The sequence below is a fragment of the Octopus bimaculoides genome, chromosome 2 (genome assembly GCF_046866305.1).
Source record: "Octopus bimaculoides isolate indiv1 chromosome 2, ASM4686630v1, whole genome shotgun sequence".
Taxonomy (NCBI): Eukaryota; Metazoa; Mollusca; class Cephalopoda; order Octopoda; family Octopodidae; genus Octopus; species Octopus bimaculoides.
In genome coordinates, this window is record NC_142929.1 from 91,059,053 (window position 1) to 91,082,969 (window position 23,917).

The 23,917-nt window shown below is 36.5% G+C and overlaps 1 protein-coding gene across 7 annotated transcripts in view; it reads right to left on the reverse strand.

The window, feature by feature from the left end:
• LOC106874430 (1-phosphatidylinositol 4,5-bisphosphate phosphodiesterase epsilon-1) overlaps window positions 1-23,917 on the reverse strand; it is a 1,217,386-nt gene that overhangs the window by 274,062 nt on the left and 919,407 nt on the right. For all 7 annotated transcript variants that reach the window (XM_089347149.1, XM_052978429.2, XM_052978428.2 and 4 more), the window contains one exon: window positions 5,834-5,979. In XM_089347149.1, the coding sequence (XP_089203275.1) occupies window positions 5,834-5,979 (146 nt within the window). The remainder of the gene's footprint in view (window positions 1-5,833; window positions 5,980-23,917) is intronic.

A 23,917-nucleotide genomic window follows, 5' to 3' on the forward strand; every position in this document is an offset into this window, starting at 1 on the left:
AAATATGTAACAAATGGATAAAACTCCCAATGAAATTCTTATTAAAATGTCTTTTGAATATTATATATGTGATATACTAATTTTCTCTGTTCATGGAAGGGCATGCCTTTCTTTTTAAAATCAAAGTGGAATGTTGGATAAACAGGGTCAAGAAACATTGCAAAAGGTAATGTGCTCGTGGATGTACCATGTCTGAGTAACAAGTGGAGTGGTCACTGCTGAAACATTTGATTATAGCTTTGTTCAATCTAGGCTGCCTTGCAGTTAAACAACAGCAACAACTCTTTATTAATTAATGTAATATACCTGAAACAGATTATCTACTTGCACCTCTCTGTTATATTAAACTCACTGGGTTTTCTATAGAGTAATATCCAAATCTTTCTTCCTGATCTCATGCATGTGCAGAGACTGGAAACACATTATCTCCCACCCATATAATCAATATGGGGATGCTTGCAGAAGGTGGTGGAGTTGTTTACTAAAGATCTTTAAAAACATAATGATAATAATCATAATAAAAATTTTGGAGAAATTGTAAAGGAGCAAAACTGGTAGATTTTAAATGAAAAACTATTGATTCCATTTAACAAAGAACAAAGCCAAATATTATAGGGAAGTAGGAAATAGTTGACTGAAGAATCTACCATACTTTGTGACTGTGTATGATGTTATTGATGTAAGAGGAAAGTGAAATTGACACTGGTTAATTTTGAACTCAAAACTTTCAGGAGCAAAATAAGAACATTGAAATATATTTAAGTCAGCCATCTTGTTCTGATTTAAAAAGAAAATTAACTTAACACTTAATAACATGATACTGATAAAGTAAGTTTCAGAGTCAAATGAGCATTGGTGTTGATATGAAGGATTGAAGCATTGGTGTTGATATGAAGGATTGCAGGATTGAACCTTTTGAAAGAAGTACCCCAGCATGGCCATCATTCTGTGACAAATTGTAAAAGAAATCCAAAAATTTATATGTGAACTTTGTTGTTCAATAAATAGGATCAGTAAAATACATGTCAGATAACCAATAAGTACTGGAGTCAATATATTCAATTAAAACCCTTGAAAGAACTGTTTCAACATAAGCAGTAGTTCAATGACAAACTAAACTATAAGTAGCAGAGATATGAGGATTCAGATTTGTAAAAAATATGTAAATTAGCTTGTGTGATATTCATGGCTTTCCTACAAGTATAAGGACATAGCTTTGTTCTCTACAAGTATAAGGATATAGCTTTAGTGGGTTTTCAGAGAAGAAAAAAAGGTTAGCCTATTCAATTCATAGCTAACATTTCACCTATAGTGCTTATCCCTTTTATGAAAGTTATTGTTTACTTAGCTCATACATAGGTCTCCAAACCCAGAGAATAGAATGATGAGATTGTTCAATAATGGCACTGAAATTTAAAGTTTTCAACCAGAAAATTATGCGAGGCTCAGTCTTTGATTGAAATGGACTCTAATTCTATTCCACTTTCTAATTAAAGACAAAAACTGTTTCTTCATATTAAGTTTGATGATAATCTTGCTTATGGATATAAATCACTGAGGTTAATTACTCCGAAACATTATCTGCATGGAAATCTATAATTAAGTTAGGAGTTAACATATTCAATTTAGTGAGCACCAAAAATTCTAATTAAAAATGGTTATGTGGTTGAGTAAAAGACTACATTAAACTCATTAATTAATATCATTTTAATCAAAGCTTTATTATTTTGGTCAAGGCTGGAATGCCTTTGAATGCTGGTCTGCTCAATCAGGGCTGACCCAACATTAAACAGTAACAACAAAATTAACAGATACGACAACAGATACAGCAGCAGCAACAGGAACAACAATTCTTAGGCTTTACTGTGTAAACTATATTCACCAAGATAAACTGCAGGTGGCTAAAATTGATTTATACCCCAAACAATTTTATATCTGCAGATTTACTCGCATCAGGGGTAAGACATTGTTGTTTCTGTGAATTACATGCTTGTTAAAAAAATCTGATACATAAAGAACATTTTAAAATTTACAAGGAAAAGTTTAACTCTGAAGAAGATATTTCAGCTTCATTTCAAAAGTTGCTACATAGCCTCAGATTAGCAATTATTAAGTAAGCATATCAGATATTTTATTAGGAATTATCGTTCTGGTAGTTATGGTGTTCAGATAGATGCCTGTAGTATAAAATTGTCATGTAACTTTCTTTTAATTTGTACACAGCTTGTAATCAGAACTAGTGTCTAGTTTTCAAATTTTAATTAATTTGGACTCTGATGCATCAACTCATTAATAAAATGTCTTTTTTTTTCCATTTTGATTTGAGTTGTCTACCTTGCCTTTAATTAAACATTATTTATTGATGTTTACCTGACTTTGATGCAGGTATAGTCTGTATTGAAATTATTGTGCTTATCACCTTAGGGATGTTTGCATTTATTTCATTATATAAGCTAATACCACTTTTATTTTTTTCCCTATCCTAAGAAGAGGTTTAAGACCTGAAATGTTAGGTTCTACAATTCCTACAGCAATTTAATTTATCAAAGGATTCTCCTGAGCTGAGGACATTTAAAGGGGAAAAAATTTCTCCAATAACACAATGGAATATCAGTAGATTTGGACATGGGACTAATTAATAGGGTTGTTAAATAGTTTATAAACCACAAAAGCATATTAGGTCAGGATCAGATGAAAAAGTATCTACAGTACTCCAACAAACCAGACTAATACTATATATTCATTTGTATTTTTAAGTCTGTTTTTTCATGCTTGCATGCCTTAGACTAAATCTTCTTTTTGATGCATTGTTTTAGAGTCAGATGCCCTTCTTGATGCCAACATTCACTTATTTTTGAAGTACAACATCACTTATTCTACACAGCTCTGAAGGCATGAAGTGCTCAGACAATTTGTTGATAGGAAAAACTGAAAGCATCACTGCCCACCACATTTTCATATAAGTGAATGCAGATGTAAATACACACACACACACACACACACACACAGCAAAATGTCAAATGTGAAGTACATTAGCTGCTTCTTAATGCCTCTACATAAACATTTATCTGGAGATTGTTATAAAACATGAAAGTATTTGCAATATTGTAGAATGTAATATGTTAAAGTTGTAAAAATACAGAAATGAAATGTAATAATCAGACTAATTTAATTGACTGAGACATGCATGCGCACACACACACATACACACTGCCAAAATGAGAGGGTCATCACACATTTCATATATTGATATTTTCTCTGAACTAAATTTTTAATTCTAGGTTTTAATTCACCTGAAGGAAACAGTATATTTTTTTTTTCATGGTGTAATTGGTGAATTCATCAATAAAAAAACATGTCTGAAACAGCTGCACTGAACTTCAACCCATTTGCACTCTCTCTTTATATATATATTTATATATATATATACACACACACACACACACACATGTAAAACAGGCTTCTATCAGTTTTCATCTACTAAATTCACTTACAAAGCTTTGGTCAGCCTTGGGGCTACAATAGTAAACAGTTACCCAAGGTACCACACTGAATGCATTCAGATAGTCTTTGGTGGTGATTTTGTGACTGCAAACCAGCTGCCTGAAGACTATATATACATTCTACTGGAATTTTAATATAAGAGTAAAATACCATATGCTGAAAGACTTAATCTGGTACTCTATCATTTCTGACAGATTTTCTAGTTTATTTCTCAAATATTTTAAATTAATCTTTATATGTTTCAAATAAATATGTTATATTTTTGGACAGAGTAAAAGCAATATTGATTAGCAGATATATCCTACTGGTCCTTATTTCACTGAACCTTGAATAAGTAATTAAATATAATAATTAATAAGCTTCAGAAAATTCATTATCTGAAAATGTTTAATGATTGATTAATTTTAAATTGGTTGATAAAATAAAATTTCAATATAGGATCCCATTCATCATATTATTAATTGTGTGAGTTCTGGTTTTAGAACAAGTATGCTATGATGGCCCTGCAAGTCACAAGATACTGTTTAAAAGTTTGGTGTCAGAAAAGACAGACAGCTATAAACGACTGCCTCAAACATGGAATCATGATGACTACAATTAGAAAACCATCATAGGGGTCTTTAAAAAGTGACCCCTGATTTAGCAAGGAAAATGGATGTAGAATGTTTTGTATGTCTCTGCTTAAACAGTGCATGTCAGAATTTTGCTGAACATCAGATTATATATATTTGAGGTCAACTTTTCCTTTCATCCTTTTGAGGGGTCAATAAATTAAGTACCAGATGTGTACTGGGGTCAATCTAATTGACTAGCCCCTCCCCCAAAATTTATATTGCGTATTAAGTTACAAAAATTTATATTGTGTATTTAGTTACATAATTTTATGTTTTGTGGTCAAAATCCTGCTAAGGCTGTTATGTTTTATTCTTCTGGGTGGTGTGAACTTAATCAATAAATGTCTCCCATCAAAACTAATCTCCAGCTGGCAGAATCATTAACACACCAGACAAAATACTTAGCAGCATTCCTAATTTTACTTTCTGAATTCAAATTCTGCCAACATCTACTTTGCCTTTCATCCTTTTGTGATCAATAAAATAAGTACAAGTTGAGCACTGAGGTTTATGTAATCAACTAACTCCTCTATGCCACCTACTAAATTTCAGGCCTTGTGCCTATAGTACAAAGAATTAGCTTTGTCAAATGTAGCGATGTTAGAATGCTACATGCAATACCTTGTAGTATTCAGTTACATCCTTTTAAATCCTGAGTTCAAATTCCACAGTGGTTTATTGTCTCTCATCACTTCACTGCCAGTTAAATATATATCAGTCAAATAATTGCATGGAATGAATTTCAGTCAGCTTTATCCCTTCTTCATAAATGAATGCGTTTGTACCAGTATAAGACCTCATTATTAACACTTCCATATGACTAAAAACTTGGTCTTGGGACTCACTCTTAACTTCATTCATGGAAGTAATACTTGCTGATTTCCCTTTAGACCTTCCTTTAACTGAAATTAGGAAATATTTTCTGACTGGAAATATGTAAGTCAATCAAAAACTGGCCTGGATATATTGCAATTTCTCATTGTTCTTGAGATTAAATCTCATCAGTGCCAACTTTGGTTTCCATCAATCTGGAGTAAAGGAAGGATATCATTTTTATTGATGTTTAGTGCCCCTGGACAACAGTGATAGAACAAACCTGTGATAAAAAAGCATTTTTTACTGTGACTATACTGTATCTTTAGCAGGTATGGTTGTGTAGTTAAGAAGCTCATTTTGCAACCATGTGATTTTGGTTTCAGTCCTACTGCTTGGCCCTTTGTACATTTTCTACTATAACCCCAGGTCAACCAATACCTTGTAAATGAATTTGGTATTTGGAAACTATGTGGAAGTCCATTGTGTGTGTGTGTGTGTGTGTTTGTGTCCCTGTTTGTCCCTCCTCTGACCATTGCTTGGCAACCAGTGTTGGTTGTTTTTACATGCTATAACCTAGCAGTGTGGCAAAAGATACTAAAAGAATAGACACCAAACTAAAGATAAGTGCTGAGGCTGATTTGTTTGAGTAAAACCCTTCAAATATTGAGACAAATAAAAAATAAAGAAATATCTTGAACTATACTATTTAATGTACTATTTCCTATTTTAAGACAAACAATGGCATATACTTTGAGTGAGAGTTGATTGATATTTTCAGCATGTTCAGTGACTAGTTAGACCATATTCCTTCATGGAGAAAAAAGACCCAAAAGAAGCTTTTTCAGAACGAAAATATGAGAAATAAAAGAAAAAATATAAAATAAAGCCACAATACTCACTTAAGGCCAGTTACAATTTCAATGGCAGAGTTGAAGTTTCCAATAATAAGACAATATGAAGCTAATCTGAGGATACAGGATAGTATGGCTTTTCTGTCATCATGTGTTGGTTGGGTAATGATTAAATGGGTAATCCAACTGCTGACCTGTAACAGAAAAGGAAACACTATTTCATTGAGCTGTTTATTCTGGAACAACTGATAAAATACACACTGTACACCACAAGCTGCATGCTAGAAGATAAAAAAAAAACAATAGGCGCAGGCGTGGCTGTGTGGTAAGAAGCTTGCTTCCCAACCACAAGGTTCTAGGTTCAGTCCCACTGTGTTACAACTTGGAAAGTGTCTTCTACTATAGCCTCAGGCCAACCAAACCCTTAAGAGTAGATTGGTAGATGGAAACTAGAAGAAACCAGTTATATATATATATATATATATATATATATATATATATATATATATATATATATATATATATATACATGTATATATATGTATACGTTTGTGAGTATCTGTTGCCCCACCACCACCAACTGCCATCACTTGACAACCAATGCTGGTGTGTTTATGTCCCTGTAAATTAGTGGTTCAGCAAAAGAGACTGATAGAATAAGTACTAGGCTTACAAAGAATAAGTCCTGGAGTCGATTTCTTTGACTAACACCCTTTAAGGCGGTGCTCCAGCATGGCTGCAGTCAAATGACTGAAATAAGTAAAAGAATAATTTGCAAGTGAATATTGTTAGATGGTGAAGGGACATGGCTTAGTGATTTGGCTCTTGGTTGTAAGGTTGTGAGTTTGATCCTCAGTGGCACATTGTGTACTTAGGCAAGACACTTTATTTCACATTGCTCCAGTCCACTCATCTGGTAAAAATGAGTTGTACTTGTAATTCAAAGGGCCAGCATTGTCACATTCTTTGTCATGCTGAAAATCTCTGAGACCTACATTAAGGAAATGTGTGCATGTCTGTGGAGTGTTCAGCCACTTCCACGTGAATTTCACCAGTAAGTTGTTCCATTGATCAACTGGCACCCTTGTTGTTGTAGCTGACAGAATGCCATTGATTGATAACATGTACCATGCTTTTGCTAATTGTTTTTAGCTACCTATGTTGTTGTGAGTAAGCGTAGACACTCTCCCAATCATCTGGCCCTTAACTCAATAGTAAAACATCCAGGATGTGACAGAGTATTTGTCTAGTACTCATTTCAGTTGAGTAGACTGGAGCAATATGAAATGAAGTGCCTTGCTGAAGGACATACTGCCAGGTCCAAAATATCAAATGCATGATGTTTTATGATCATGAATCTGACACCCTAACTACTTGGCCATGTGCCTTCACTGTGACATACATCACACACTATAAAGCATACCAGTATACCATACATCACATGGCATACAACAAACTGTAAAATACATGAAATATATTTGCCACTTAAATGTGGCTAAACCCTAAGGGTGAATGCTACTGTAGCTTTTAGCCCCAGGAGAACATCTCCTCCAGCTGCCTATTGACACACTTTCTGTGCCCTGTTGGTATTTGTAAAGGGAAGTCATCCTTCCCATCGTCAGTCTGACTTGATACACATGGACCCGGGTTTCTGGGTATTTACCTTTGTCAGCATATGACAATCACCGATCTTCAATGTGAAGGGCTCCCAATGCAAATACATATATCCTTTTTCCAGTGACGAAAATTCACAAGCAATGTTAAGTCTCTGAACGAGGTATAAACAGTAACTGCCCGACAACGTGAAGTATATATATTAGATACACGAGTTATCACATATTACATGCCATACAGTATACATAGAATTTATGCCACATATATATATATATATATATATATATATATTAGGGCATTACTATATAGAATAATGCCTCATGCTAAACTACCATAATAAACACATTTTTACCGAATGCGAGGAAAATGCAACTCTCAAAAACTGGCCTCTTTGATATATAGTTAAGTCTGTTTTTAAGAGGCCAGTTTTTGAGAGTTGCATTTTCCTCGCATTTGGTAAAAATGTGTTTATTATGGTAGCTTAGTGTGAGGCATTATTCTATAGTAATGCCCTTATATAAATATAAATAAATATATTCTAGGGATAATGATGGATTTTTCCCTTATGAGTTTGTTCATGCTAGCTACTTGATAAAATTCTTGTAAAAGATTTTTATCCTATTATTGAATTAATTAAATATATATATACATACAGACATATATGCTGGTGACATATAAAAGGCATCCTTGCCAGTGATATGAAAAAGCTACCCACTACCCTCTTGGAGTGGTTGGTGTTAGAAATGACATCCAGCTGTTGAAAACAACCCCAAATCAGACTGGATCGTGGTACAGCTCTCTAGCTTACTAGTTACAGTGAAACCATCTAACCTATGCCAGCATGGAAAACAAACGCTGAATGATGATGATGATGATGATGATTATATATATATATATATATATATATATATATATATTATATACCAAACACCATGCAATATGTTCTACACACAACAAAATATACACCATATATTATGCACTGTACAAAGTTTATCATTTTGGTCTTAAACACCCCTTGTTCTAAAAGGCATTTTGGGTCAACAAATTCTTTATGTAAATATTATTCAGATTGGTGTTTGGAAGTGCTGGTGGAGGTAGTCAGTGACCGATGTTGATGCAATAGTAATTGTGTTGGTGGTGAGAGATAGTAGAAATAGTAGTAGCAGAAATTATTAGACTTAAAGTACCTTCAGCCAAATGATACACCCTACACTACAAATGATACACCCTACCATTTCTATCAGTGATAGAAATGGTAGACAACATTTCACTATGTTTTAGCTCAGAGGAGGTGAAGGTATTTGAAGGTTAACTTCCCTAACCTCAACTTCACAGATGTTAGTGCGCTTTCAGTTCTTAAAATCCATTTCAATCACTGCACCATACTCCACATAAAAAATACAACTTATACCGTATGCTATATGCCATGCACCTTACACATACAGTCATGCACCATACATCATAACCATGTTCCATTTGCTCTCTTATTATACAGGAGGCCTTATCACATGCAGATGATGGTTACTAAACCAGCAAACCATTCATATACAAGTCAACAAGCTAGACTATGTAAATAAATCATTTCCTCAAACCGTACTCACTGTCATTTTTGTTTTTAAGCAAAAAGATACTCTGAAAAATGATGGCATGTCTGCATCATATCTGATTCTAAGTCTGCTCAGTTAGGATTGACTGGGGACTGAACATCAACAAGTCCTTGAAATGGTTTCAGTTTCAATTCATAGCTATTTGAATATCTACTTATATTGAAGGCAGCAAGCTGGCAGAAACATTAGCTTGCCGGGTGAAATGTTTAGTGGTAGTTCGTCTGTCTTTACGTTCTGAGTTTAAAATTCTGCCAAGGTTGACTTTGCCTTTCATCCTTTCAGAGTCGATAAATTAAGTACCAGTTGCATACTGGGGTTGATCTAATTGACTTGCCCCCGCTCCCAAAATTTCGGGCCTTGTGCCTAGAGTATACTTATACCATTAATCTCCTTGAAAATGTTTATCTTCCTTGTCACCTATTTGCTCTTGTCTTCTCTTCGACAACTGTGCAATAACATAGCAAGTAGGAACAATTGAACATCAAATGGTTGATCAGCTTTTAACAGTGAATCTAATTCCATATCCATCCACACAGAATCCTGCTTATATGTGATATATTTAAATATACTTGCATGAACACTATCTTCAGCATATGGACATTGAGTTTTGGAAAAAGTTATATACACACATACACACAGATATGCAATGTGTGGAAATGTACACATGGATTGGACAGAAAATAATGCAAAAATAGTCATAACTTCCTTTATTAACTGAGATAGGGCATTCAAATTGCACATGTTATTACAGTAGCTCCTTTTCTGTACTAACTCTTATGCTTCTTCATGGCAGACAACTAATGAGTTCTAAGCAGATGCAACCAACTTGCCATCACTGAGTTCTTGACAAAAGCAGGGTGCAGGCAGTTTGTATTAAAGAACCTTCCTTTTGTGGAATATTAAATTAAATTAATCAAACATAGCTGAATGGAAGAGTATAGTTTGGGCTTTTTTTACTGGAGGTCTGGAACCATATATGAGGTAGATGATGCTTATAGCATATAAGTTTCCTAAGTGCTCACGCATCTAATTATTAACTTGGCTCAATGTTGCTTAACTTTGTTTATCAAATAAGAACCAATATTTTCCTCTTGATATGGCCATAAGTAAAGAGATGAAAAATCCTGTATGCAAAGAGATGGGAGGGTCATGGCTAGGCTGTCATTGATTATAAGTTTGCTTGATCAGGGTTAATTAACATGTTTGAAGTTAAGTATACTAAATCAGTGACATAAAACTCATTCATCATCGTGCCACAGACAGAATGTGAACTTCCATCATTTCAGCTGGTTTACCTTGTAGTTGTCAACTCAGCTGTCAATCAATGCTGTCTGTCAACTTCTGTCAAAAAGTGTGACTAAAAATAGTAACAGCAACGGAAAAATTTCGATTTGATCATAAGATTGGCTTCCAATAAATATATACATAAAATGTGTGTGTGAGTGTGTGTGTGTGTGTTGTGCATGTGTGTGTATATGTATGTGTGTGTGCATGCACGCCTGTGTGGGAAGATCAAACCTCACGAAGTTACAAGTAGGAACAATCTCAGCAGATGGAGAACAATCATTAAAAGTCAAGAACACAAGCACCTCTTGCCATTGTGACCTTTGACAAAGCTGTGGAAACTTGCTTGGCCTTTTGATGCATATTTCAGATTAAATATCTATCAACATTAACCATTTCCAAATGCTCAAACGTGTGTGTGTGTGTGTGTGTGTGTGTGTGTGTGTGCGTGCGTGTATACATATAAGAGATTTTAAAAAGAGATTGTTCATAATATAACAGCAAAAGTTGGTTTTATATAATTTTTCTTTTTCTGTTTGAAAACACTGCAACCCTCTAAAAAAATTTTTCCTTCCATTAGATTCCAACAGATCTTGTTGACAAAATAATGCAGCAGTAAATTGCATGGCATATATTGTTACCATAATTTGTAATACAAAAATAACCAAACAGAAAATTTTGTGTGCACATATGTGCAAAACAAAGTGCAGAAAATAGTTCTTGAATAACAAAGGTAAAGAAAAATAGTATTCTATTGAAGCTGAAAAGCTGTAACGAATCAACAGACAGTCATCTGATGATCATGAGATGACTGTCTGATGATTGGTTACATGAAAATGAGTAGCAGTTTGTGAAATCTTTTCAGTTTCAATAAAACATAAATAAATAAATAAATACATATATACATGCATACATAGATGGACAGACAACATCGCTTCTAACATTGCATGCTACCAGAAACACATGCAACTACACAATCTCCAACTCTAACCTGTAATTTTTAAAACTCTACCAACTGCCCTCAAGGAAGAACCTGCCTCTCTAGGGCTGTATTCTACAGAGCCACCCTCACACCTGATGGTATCACAAAGCACTACACGGGCATGATGTCTAATGATGTCAAGGGAAGGTACACACAGCATATGCATTCACTTAGATGCAGAGACAGAGAGAATTCCACATTTTTCTCTCATTTCCTTTGGGGACTTTATGACCTCTGAAATGAAACTGCCAGCATTAAAAGTATCATCATTGACAGGGTTTCAATTTACTTCGTGCCTACAATTATTGGCTCTGTCTCTGTGAAAAACTGCATCTTCTACACCAACCTGCAGTATCTATCAGCAGGAAATATGAACTATCTTACTTGCGACCATCAGAAGTATGTTCCCTTGGTGAACTTCAAGCTCCTGGCTGCCAACAACCCACGTATATCACCTTAACATTAGCTGCACCTTGGTACTGGCTTCCAATAAATAAATGTTAAAGTTCCTAACCACTGATGCCTGCACAGAGTGTAGGTTGGCCTTCCAGCCTTATGCATCCCCTGTAACCTCATTCATTTGTTTCCATATACATGGGTGTGCATGTGCATACACAGACACACACACATACATACATACAGACAGAAAGACAGAGACACATACACACACTCACCTATGTACATATGGTTTTCCTCTCTTTCTTTCACCCTTTAATGCTACCAAACCTCAGTCCAAAAGCCCAATTCCACCACAGCAGTACAGTTGCAACAATACTGGCATGCACCGGATATGCTCACACAAACATAAATAACAAAAGCATGAATATATATGTACATGCATTTGCACACCAGATAAAATCATATATATGCATATGTGTTCTTCTAGACAAATATACCCACATTCGTACATACACATATAAATTTCAGGAATGTACATACTCATGTTCACCAATCAGGTATATGCATACTCACCCTTACATGTATCCTGAACACATATGTGCACACTCACATACACAGCAGGCACTAACACACATTAATTTGTGCACACACACACACACACATACAACTAATACACACACAGAGCTGATATGCACAACTGACATATATACACTCACGTATTTGTGCACCTAAGTAGTCACATATGGCTGATACACATCTGCACCCATACATATACACACCCTAGCAAATATGCAAACATACACCAGTGAACCGATACCATCAGTTCTCCCCTGCATGCCAGATTAGACACATGTGTACCCCACCACATAGTACACATACATAAGCATCAGACACCCTCATCTATGCACTTGTACAGCTGATATACACACACACACACATATACCCCCTTGCTGTTTATGGATTTGGTGTTCTGCAAGTCCCTTCAGAGACCAGCTAGATGGCAAGATGCTACTAGCTTCCTGTCCAGCCACGTAGTCCAAAACATTCTCCTTTTTAATGCATTTGGTGTTGCTAGAATGTCAATCTCACTTCTAATAACGCCATGTGACCCACCTTGACCAGCCCTGTTTCTGGTAGCTATCTTGGACTTTCTAAATTTCTCCATTTGGCTGCTTAAGCCTGATGAGCTAGGCTTCTGTGAGGCCTATGATGCTTTAAGTTGCATGGAGCCAAATCAAACTGCTTTAAATTATAATAATAATAATAATAATAATAACGGTTTCAAATTTTGGCACAAGGTCAGCAGGTTTGGCAGAGGGGTTGAGTAAAAAGAAATCGATTCTAGTGTTTAATTAGTACTTATTTTTATTGACCCCGAAAGGATTAAAGGCAAAGTCAGCCTCAACAGAATTTGAACTCAGAATGTGAAGATGGATGAAATATTGCTAAGCATTTTGCCCAGCATGTTACCAATTCTGCCAGCTCAATAATGTATGTATGTATACATGTGTTCATGCATGTATGTATGTGTTGATTGACCAAAAGTAATAAATTAGTGAACTTATGCATACATAAGTGTAGAATATTCAGTATTCTGCAGGGTGTCCACAAAGTCTGGGTACATGGGGATTAATGCATACTTTAAGAAATTATTTCTTATATTCAATTGTTTATGTAACGATTTTATTTACTCCATGTACCCAGACTTTGTGCACACCCTGTATAATACATTATAACTGGAAGGCTGCTCAATTTAGAGTTGCAGGTTTCCAATCACTCAGCTGGTAATCTATGCCTTGAAGTATCAGTTGTTTGAATATATTTTGAAATTATATGGAAGTTATGAAGGAAACACTTATCTTTATGCTCTTGTGGTTTGGAAAAAAAATAACTTTACCAGCAACACATGCAAAAATGTCTGCTTCGTGCTCACGTTTTTAATTTGACTTTGGGCTCTTGTGGGAATATTTCAAACGTCTTAAATTTCATACAAGCAAGACAACTCTAATAACTTTTCTCATGAAATTGCACTATTGTTTAAGTAATATCTACAAATAATATTTTTTAAATAATGAATGTGTGTGTGTGTGTATGTGTGTGTTTTGCATGCATCTGAATATCAGTACATACCTATTCACATATATACATTTACACATACACACATGCATACACATACACACATTTGTGTACTTGAGTGTGTGTATATACACACACATACACACACAATTATATGCATGTACACATGCATATATATTTGCATACATATGTATACATATATATATATACATATGTATATGTATATATATATATATATATATATATATATGATGTACTTATATTAATTAAACACATATTAATTAAACATTTCAAAACCAATACTTTTTTTTTCTGATCTGAGACAAAATTCAAGAAATCTTTCATGATGTTTACATGATGTTTACATTATCTTTCATGATGTTTACATGAAAGATAATTAATCCCAATCATACAAGGTGCTAATAATGCTATTCTTTTGTTTAAACTGTTAGCAGAATTTTGTATTTTTTGCTCAAAAAATGGTCACACAGAACTTTTGATTTGAAGCTACTGTTTCTGTTTGACTTTGCCATATGTACTATTGACCAAATAATTTTGAATTTCTGAGGATTTGTCTCATGCATGAACCATATAAATTTTGATGAAGATTTAACACATTTTTTCATCAGAGCTGAAAATTGAATACTTGTACTGATAAGACAGGATTTTGAATGTTTGTTCAGTTGCTCCAACATATACTTTAGTTTCATTTCTGCTGTTTATTTCTACTTTGGCACTGTATGTAATTGGCAGTTACTATCTATTGGGTAGCTCTTACAAAATCTGAAGTTGCCAGCTTTTAGCCATCTTTTTCCATTCAACTTTGCAGCATGATAACCTTTGATGTAACAATTTAGACTTTTACAAGCCAAACTTGGTCAATGCCAGTGCTTCCTGACTGGCTCCCATGCCGGTGGCATGCAAAATGTACCATTCAAACGTGATTGATGCCAGTGCCTCCTGTGTCGGTGGCACGTAAAAAGCACCATCCAAACATGATCAATGCCAGGGCCATCTAACTGGCTCCTGTGCCGATGGCACATAAAAGCACCCACTACACTCTGAGAGTGGTTGGTGTTAGGAAGGGCATCCAGCTGTAGAAACATTACCAGATCAGACTGGAGCCTGGTGCAGCCTGCTGGCTTGCCAGACCTCAGTCAAACCATCCAACCCATGCCACCATGGAAAACAGATGCTAAATGATGACGACGATGATGATGATGAATGTGTATTCTTGTGCAAGTGAGTTCATATTTCCCCTTGTCTTTGCTGGTTTGTAAACAATGGCTTCCTAACATTATCATTGGTTTGCAGTCCAGAGTGAAAGGATCTCTGAGCTTGATATATCTTGATGTGTTGTGCAATCTTTAGAAACAAAAGATTCATTAAAGTGCCATTTGTTTCCAGTTCCCCACATAAAAAATGTTTGTTGTTTGATAGACTGAGAAATTGGTAAGTGGGAGTTGCTATCAGGAAAGGTATGCAGCCACTGAAAACCTCAATACACACTTGTCTAATCCATGCAGGCATAGAAAAGTAGACATTAAAATGTTGTAATGATTAAGATATGTGTATGTGCATGCATGCTTACATACATACATATATAGTGCTGTGTGGTTGAGAGCTTTGATTCCCAACCATGTGGTTCCAGTTTCAGTACCACTGAGGGACATCTTGAGCAAATGTCTTCTACTATGGACTTGGACCAACCTAAGCCTTGTGAATGGATTTGGGGATCTCATAGACTGAAACTGAAAGAAGCCTGTCATATGTGTGTGTGTGTGTGTGTACATATGGGAGCGTGTGTATGTGTGTGTGTGTGTGTGTGTGTGTGTGTGTGCAAAAGGGTGTACATGTGTGTATGTGTGTATGTGTGTATTTACTCTTATCTTCATATAATGTGATGATTATAAATGAATCTCACTATCATAAAAGCAATGTTTGTTTCTAGTTTACTTTGAAAGACGTGTGGCCTTGGGGGAGGTGGGGGGGGATATTACTTTGCTAGAAAACAGGTAAGCATTGAAAACAGGAAGGGTATCTGGCCATACAAACTTTGCCTCAACAAATTTTGTTCGATCCGTGCAAGCATGGAAAAGTGGACGTTAAAGCAATTCTGATGGCATGAAAATATGATTTGTTAATGGTCGTTGCATATATCTAAATAACTAGAAATTGACAGCACTGAGTGTTGAATTTCATGTTGGAATAAACATCTCTCATTGCTTACTATCAGTCAGTATTTGTGTAATATATTCAAAGTTGCCCTATATATATATATATATATATATATATATATATATATACATACATACATCATCATGTATGTATATATGATGTTCAACATACACATACAGTATATACATGTATGCAGTTGACATTATATATATCAAAACACACTTATACATTCACATTTATGTTTACAATGCAGCTATACACATGTATGTGCTAATGACTCAAACATATTTATGTATTTAAGTATACTCATGTAAACAGATATACATACATGCATATATATACAGAGGTATATATAGGTGCACACAACCAAAGACATACAAACACATATACTGTTATAACTCCTAGCTCACATGTATGCACACATATAATTGACACATGTATACACATAGAACATACTTATATAAACAAGAATTTCATGACAATACTCATACTCACAAACACATCTATAGATACACCCCAGCACTGGTTGAGATTATATAATAATATTCATATCAGCCATTACTTGCAAGACTTGCAGAAGCATTCTTGGCAGAGTCATGGGACTATTTTAGACAGTTTGTAAACACACGTCACTGTAGTTATGTGAATAGGATATGAACAAAATTGTGTATATACGAAAATTATCAAAATTACAAGAGATGATGTATTGTGTTTATCAAATATTGATATACAAAAATTTTTGCATATAAACAAATACTGAAAATGACTCAGAATGTGTCTGTTTACTTAATCCTCTGGCAAGCCAAATTACTTTGGTGAAATTTTCAAAACATTCGCAGTTTTCATGGTTATGTAAATTCTACAACTATGACATATACAAAGCTATTCAAGATTATTCAAGACAGGTCACTGTTCATTCAAGAGAGCAAACAGAAGAAAAAGCATGACAAGGGACATATAGGGAATAAGGTGAACAGGGAGGGAGAAATGGAAAAGGGACAGCAATAAGGACTAAATGCTGGAAGAGATAGGGCAATGAAAGGTGAAGTGATGGATTTGCAATAGAATAATGTACCTTGACAATGTGTAGAGTGAGCTATATCAACAAAGAGTGATAGGGAAGCAATTAAGGTGAGTGACCTCATATTTAAATTCCTAATTACAGATTTTACAAATCCTCTTATTAGTTCTCTATGCTTTGTGAAGAACAATGAATTTTAGTTATCCATGGATGTTTCAAGATAGTTTTAATTTTCTTTAAATGAAATTGTCTTTATTTTTCATTGGAAGAAAGTACATGAAACACTTGTACTGTGTACTTTTAAGTTATTCTTGCCTAAATTTAAACTGTTGATATCAGTTTTTTTTGTTTTTCTTCAACAAATAAATAATTTGACTGATTTTTACACATGTATAAAATGTGTCACACACACATATATACATATTGTGTGTATAATAATTTCTATAGTAAATACAAAAGCAGTGTACAAGCAAGGCAACCTCAGTAATCCATCCAGACACTTATCTGTATGACCAATGCACAAGACCTGAAGGGGAGACAACTTCATATCCCAAGCACCTTAATGGTGTAATTTAACTGAAATCTCAGTTAATTAAGCATTCAGGGAAAGAGAAAAATTAATATGATCTTTGGCTGGCATGGTAAAAACTCAAAACATATTTTGGGCCTATAAGATTACCTCAACAAATTAAAGTCATATGTTATGTGATTGATAGTTTGGCTGAAATATATCCAAAGTTATTTCCTTACTGCAAAGATTACTCTCACATCCCACTGTATTCTATATTTTTAATTGTTCTAATTGATTAAAATTCTAGGAATCGACTACTCTATTATTATTCACCAGTGTTAGTAAGATTGCTATGGTTATTTTTTCTCACCAATTTCTTAGTTCAATGCATTTAAATATGACTGGTAATTTGTTTTACTAAATCATGGCTGTATTTTATTTTATTAACACTAAAAGGATAAAATGCAAAGTTAACCACAGCAAGATTTGAATTTAGGAGAAATGTAGGGGATTGGCTGAAATATTAGAGCAAGTCTGTTGAACATATTGCCTGCATGCTGGAACCTGCCCATGGCAATTCTTCATCCAGCCTCTTGATCAATTCAATTACAAGATTTATTATTATTATCATTATTTGAATTTTAAAATATTTCATAAAATATATATCTCACTAGTATGAATTCAGAGTTAGAAGAAACCAATTCTGATTAGTCAAACCAGTGCACCTCAGGGAAGCTTTTGTTATTTCTGTCAATGAAAATGAAACTTACAAATCAATTCTCATACTAAATGATGTGATCAATTTCCCCTCCACTTTGTCTATATATGCTAAGCTAAGAGAAAGTTCTTTCTTTTTCAAATGTACGCATTAAGTTCGTTAGAATGGATTTCAAGGATATTGAAAGGTTTTGTAGTTGTAAGAGTGCAAATTTTCTATCAAGCATGAACTTTCCAAAAACTGCTTGCATTAATTTGAACAATTTCTGTCTTTGTCTCACCCAAAGGATTCTTACTAAATAGATATGCTGATCAGCCTTTCCCACTCATCTCTACACAAAACTTTCTAATAGTTCATCACCTTTCTTTTCTTTTGTGTTAATAAAGTTATAACTGTATATTGGTCTCTTTATTCATTTACATTGTTCATAGGGGTGTTTTAAGAATAATTGCCCTGTCTAGCTCATGAGATCTTGTCTATGTTTCATTCTGGCCTGCAGATCCAAACAACTTTGATACCCTTGGGTTAGAGAGTTTATCAAATGTTTTGTGATATTTAATTTTAACTCTTTATTTCTATGTTCAATGTCATCATAGTTAACCTTATTTAACTGATTCCTTCTGGGGTCAATTAAATAAAGTATTACTTGTATACTGGGATTGATTGAATAGGCTAATCTTTCCATTCATAATTTCTGGATGAGTGCCTATGTTAGAAATTTAAACATCAGAAAAAAAATGTGATGTATTTAATTTGGCATTTTGCATTCTGAGTTTGAATCCTGTCAAAGTCAAGATTGCTTTTACCCTTTTGAGTTCAATAAAATGAAGCATCAACTTAGCACTGGAGTCAAAACTAACCATCTCCATTGAAGTTCTGATTGTGAGCCTATATTAGAAATAATTATTACATAAAATATGTTATTTGTTAATTATTTTTAATTATGTTAGTTTAAGAAGCATCAGTTCTCTTTATTACGATAATAAAATATCTTACATAGATTGGACAATACAGGACACTACAAACATTTAAGAATTGTCATTTAGTGAGTCTTTTTAGCTTTTTTTAAAAAAAATATACGTTTAAAAATATATATATTTAAAATTTTTTCTACAAAACTTGGAATATTACCAATGGTTTACACCTAATTCCAGGGTACACCAGTCTACACCTTTGTATTTTTTCCAGGAAAGTTTTTAAGTAGGGCCGCTCACTCGCAACTTCCTTCCTACTTCCTTCCATCTTTCCTCATATACTCTTCTAGACAGGTGTCTTCTCTCCAGCCCTATCTTGCTTTCCAGGTGGTACCTGAAATAGTACAGCATTCCAGGGCCGGAGATGAAGGTTCCTGTCTTCATACCTTGCATTCGAGTTCTCCATGCACACTCTTTCATAACTGCGACTGTACATAGAAAACAAGCCTCACCTTCCTTAGGTAGTCCGGTGGGCGGTGCATTCTTAATCACAGACTCAGCCGATAGCTGTACTCTTCCTAGGTGCGACAGCACGTGTTCGACGTAAATTGTCATCTCCGAAAGATGGGTGCACTGAACAAGAGCGTGCAGGATGGTTTCCTTCTCCTGCCCGCATCTTGGACATTCGGGTGGCACTGAAATCCCGTGCCTGGACAATTTCTCGTGGACAGGTAAAGCATTCCTGAAACACTGCCAATTCAGGGATCTTTGGTAATTATCCAAATACCCCGCCCTGAAAGTGTTCCGAAACAGGTTGGATAGCTGGTTCTCATCGAGCCCCAGTGTCTCTCCTAGCACGTCGTCACTTTTAAACTCTACCAACCCTTTGTAAAACGCAGAGGTGGTATTCCCGCTGCCGGCCTTTCCCGCCTTGTGGATTAGCTCAAGTGCCTGCCGGCATTCCTTTTGCCATTCAGTCGATTTCTGTCTTTTAATTAAACCGGGTTTAAATCCCTCTAGAGAGGCTGGTCGTGGAAAGAATTCCTCGGCGAGCAAATTCCACACCCGACCACCATCCAGGTAAGACCAGAGATGCCTTAGTCTCAGTGCATATTTGCACATCAACAACCACGGCATCCCTAGGCCACCCTTTAACGGTTCCTGACAGCACACGGAGCGCCTCACAAGCGGCTTTCCCCTCCACAAAAAGCGGAAGAGAATCCGAACCAGCTTGTTTAGCCACAAATCAGGGCAGGGGACGACGGTGAGGCGGTAGGTGATAACTGACGCAATAAACGTCTGCACCACCTCCGCCCTTCCTTTCAGGGACAGCGCCCTTCCAGACCAAGTCCGGGATAGCGCTTCTACCCTGTTCGTCACCTCGCTCCAATTTTTCTCCGTCTGGGAGTCCGGACCAAACCAAACTCCGAGCAACTTAACAGGGCCATCCGTCCAGTGTCCAACAACACTGGACGTTATCGGCTTGCTGCTCCAGGTGCCGAGCCGCAAACCTACAGACTTGTCCATGTTAACTTTTGCCCCTGCCACCGTCTCGTATCTTCTGATTGCCTCTGCTACGCGAGGTAGCTGAGTCATCTTGGATACGGTGATGGTGACGTCATCCGCATACGCCGAAACACCTTTACCACATCCGATTTCATTAGTGGTGCTTCCCAACTTCTCCAATCTCCGCAGCAATGGCTCAAGAGACAGAACATACAGAAGCGGAGACGGGGCACCTTTGACGGACTGAACGCCTGATCTCAAACGGCTCCGACAGGTAACCGTTCACCTGAACCGTGGATTTGATGCCACCATAAATGGCCTTGATCCAACCGCGGAAATCCGGGCCTAGCCCAGCCGCCTCAAGGACTGCCGCCAGGTACCGATGGTCAACCCTATCGAAGGCCTTACTTTGGTCTAAATGGACCAATGCCCCACCTCTACCGGAAACTTTCCCCACCCTGTCTAAGGTGTAGCGTAAGAGATGAAGATTGTCCTGGATCGACCTGCCAGGAATGGCACATGTTTGCGCCCTCCCGACAAGCTTATCCGCGACAGCCGTCAACCTTTTTGCTAGCACCTTGGCCAAAATCTTTAACTCTACATTCAGTAGAGTTATGGGCCTGAAATTACTGATATGGTCCCCCTTGCTCGGGTCTTTTCTGACCAGCGTTACCACTCCCCGACTCACAGAGCAGGGAATTCTCCCATTCTGTTGCCATTTCGTGTACACGCCAGCCAGCAAGTGTCCGAACAAGTCCGGCATTGTACTATAAAATTCGTAGGGCAGACCATCCAGTCCCGGCGACCTGTCCCGCGCGCTCTCTGCCAGTACCTCTTTGACCTGTTTAAGAAGCATCAGTTGTGGTGTGCAAGAGAGACGATTGTGCTGGTATGGTCATGTGACAAGAATGGATGAGGATAGGTGTGTGAAAAAGTGCCACACCCTAGCAGTTGAGGGAACCTGTGGAAGAGGTAAACCCAGGAAGACCTGGGATGAAGTGGTGAAGTACGACCTTCAAACTTTAGGCCTCACCGACTAGTAACCGGAACCTTTAGAAATATGCAGTATGTGAGAAAACCTGGCAAGCCAAGTGAGAGCATAATCTGTGGTCTCTGCCAGAAGTGTAGCCAGCTCACTTATTCGTATCTTTATTTCATTGGACACTAAACTCTGCTTGTGAAGACCTGTTGAGGCAAGTGAATTTGAAATCGAAAGTGAACCAAATTCGATGACTGGCACCCATGCCAACCTCTCCTTCATTGGACACTAAACTCTGCTTGCAAAGACCTGTTGGGGCAAGTGAAATCGAAATCATAATTGAACGTTATTCAATGACTGGCACCTGTGCCAGTGGAATACTAACACCACCGTCCAAGCGTGATCATTGCCAGAGCAGCTGTCTGGCTTCCATGCTAGTGGCACGTAAATAACACCATTTGAGCGTGATCGTTAGCAGCGTTACCTTACTGGCATTTGTGCCGGTAGCATGTTTAGAAAATCATTTGAGCAAGGTCATTGCCAGTGCCACTGGACTGGCTCCTGTGCAGGTGGTACATAAAAGACACTATTTTGAGCATGACTGTTGCCAGTACCGTGTGACTGGCCCTCGTGCCGGTGGCATGTAAAAACACCCACTACACTCTCAGAGTGGTTGGCATCAGGAAGGGCATCCAGCTGTAGAAACTGTCAGATCAGATTGGAGCCTGGTGCAGCCATCCGGTTCACCAGTACTCAGTCAAATCGTCCAACCCTTGCTAGCATGGAAAGCGGACGTTAAATGATGATGATATTTAACGAGCTATTTTGTATATAGTAGGCATTCTAGGATACTTTTGCCCCATTCATTCTTATTAGGGGACTGTTTTACTTTATTTTCATCCCTGGCCATTAAATTAGTTAAGAATATTTCAGTATAATTTGATCTCAGAATCAAGATGAAACTGCAGAAAAAACAAAAACAAAACACAAAAGAAAAAATAACCCCCAAAAACAACAACAATAAACAAAAAAACTACATTGTGTCTTTCTATTCACTTAATTCAAGCTTACATCAATATTAGAATTCATTTCTTTTTCCTTGAATCTAAATTAGCTTAATTGTTTAACTGAATCTGTTGTTGCTTTAGTTTTTATTTCTGTATTGGTTCTGAGCAAAATCATAGTAATGCTCTCAGGAATTTGAAATTAAACTTGACTGTGGCCATGCTGGTGCACCACTTTGAAGAATTTTTTAGACGAATGAACCTACCCCAGTACATATTTTTTAAAAATCTCGGTACTTATTTTACCAGTCTCTTTTTGCTGAACTGCTAAGTTACTGGGACTTAAACAAACCAATAGTGGTAGTGGGGCCAAATATAAATACAAACACACACACACATACACATGACAGACATCTTTCAATTTCCGTCTACTAAATCTGCCCACAAGTCTTTGGTTGGCTTGAGGCTATGGTAGAAGACACTTGTCTAAGGTGCCTCCCACACAATGGGACTGAACCTGGACCTATGTGGTTGGGAAGCAAACTTCTTACTACACAGCCACACCTGTACCTATGATGTTTAATATATATACATAGGAGTAATATTACTCAATGTAGTTCTCAGGGTGAGTCAGCATGGCACAGTATGTGACAAAGCTGGACCTTTGAAGTACAGATGCGAGTCATTTTTGCTAACTGAGTGGACTGGAGCACTGTGAAAAAATAAAGCATCTTGCTCAAGGATACAATGCATCACCAAGGGTTGAACTCATGACCTTACAATCATGAGCCAAATACCCTCACCACTGAGCCACATACCTTCACTATCCATATATTATTTTATTCTATTTCAGTTATTTGACTGCAGCCATACTGATGCACCACCCTTTAGTCAAATAAATCGATTTCAAGACTTATTCTTTGTAAGCCTAGTGCTTATTCTATCGGTCACTTTCCAAAGCCGCTGAGTTACAGGGACGTAAACACAGCAAGCAATGGTGGGGGACCAAACAAAGACACAAACATATACGTGTGTGTGTGTATATATATATATATATATATATATATATATATATATATATATGCTAGAAATAGATGCCGGCAAACAGGACACAGTCGGCAAACAGGACACAGTCGTGTGTCGATAAGCCAGCTGGAGGAGATGTCCTCCTGGGGCTAAAAGCAACAGTAACATCCACCCCTAGGGGTCAGCCACACTTAAGTGGCAATATACTACACTTTATCGTGCAGTTACTGTTAATACTTCATTTAGAGAATTAACATTGCTTGTTTTCACCTTTTCAATATCAGTGAAGAATTTCACTGGAAAAGAAGATATA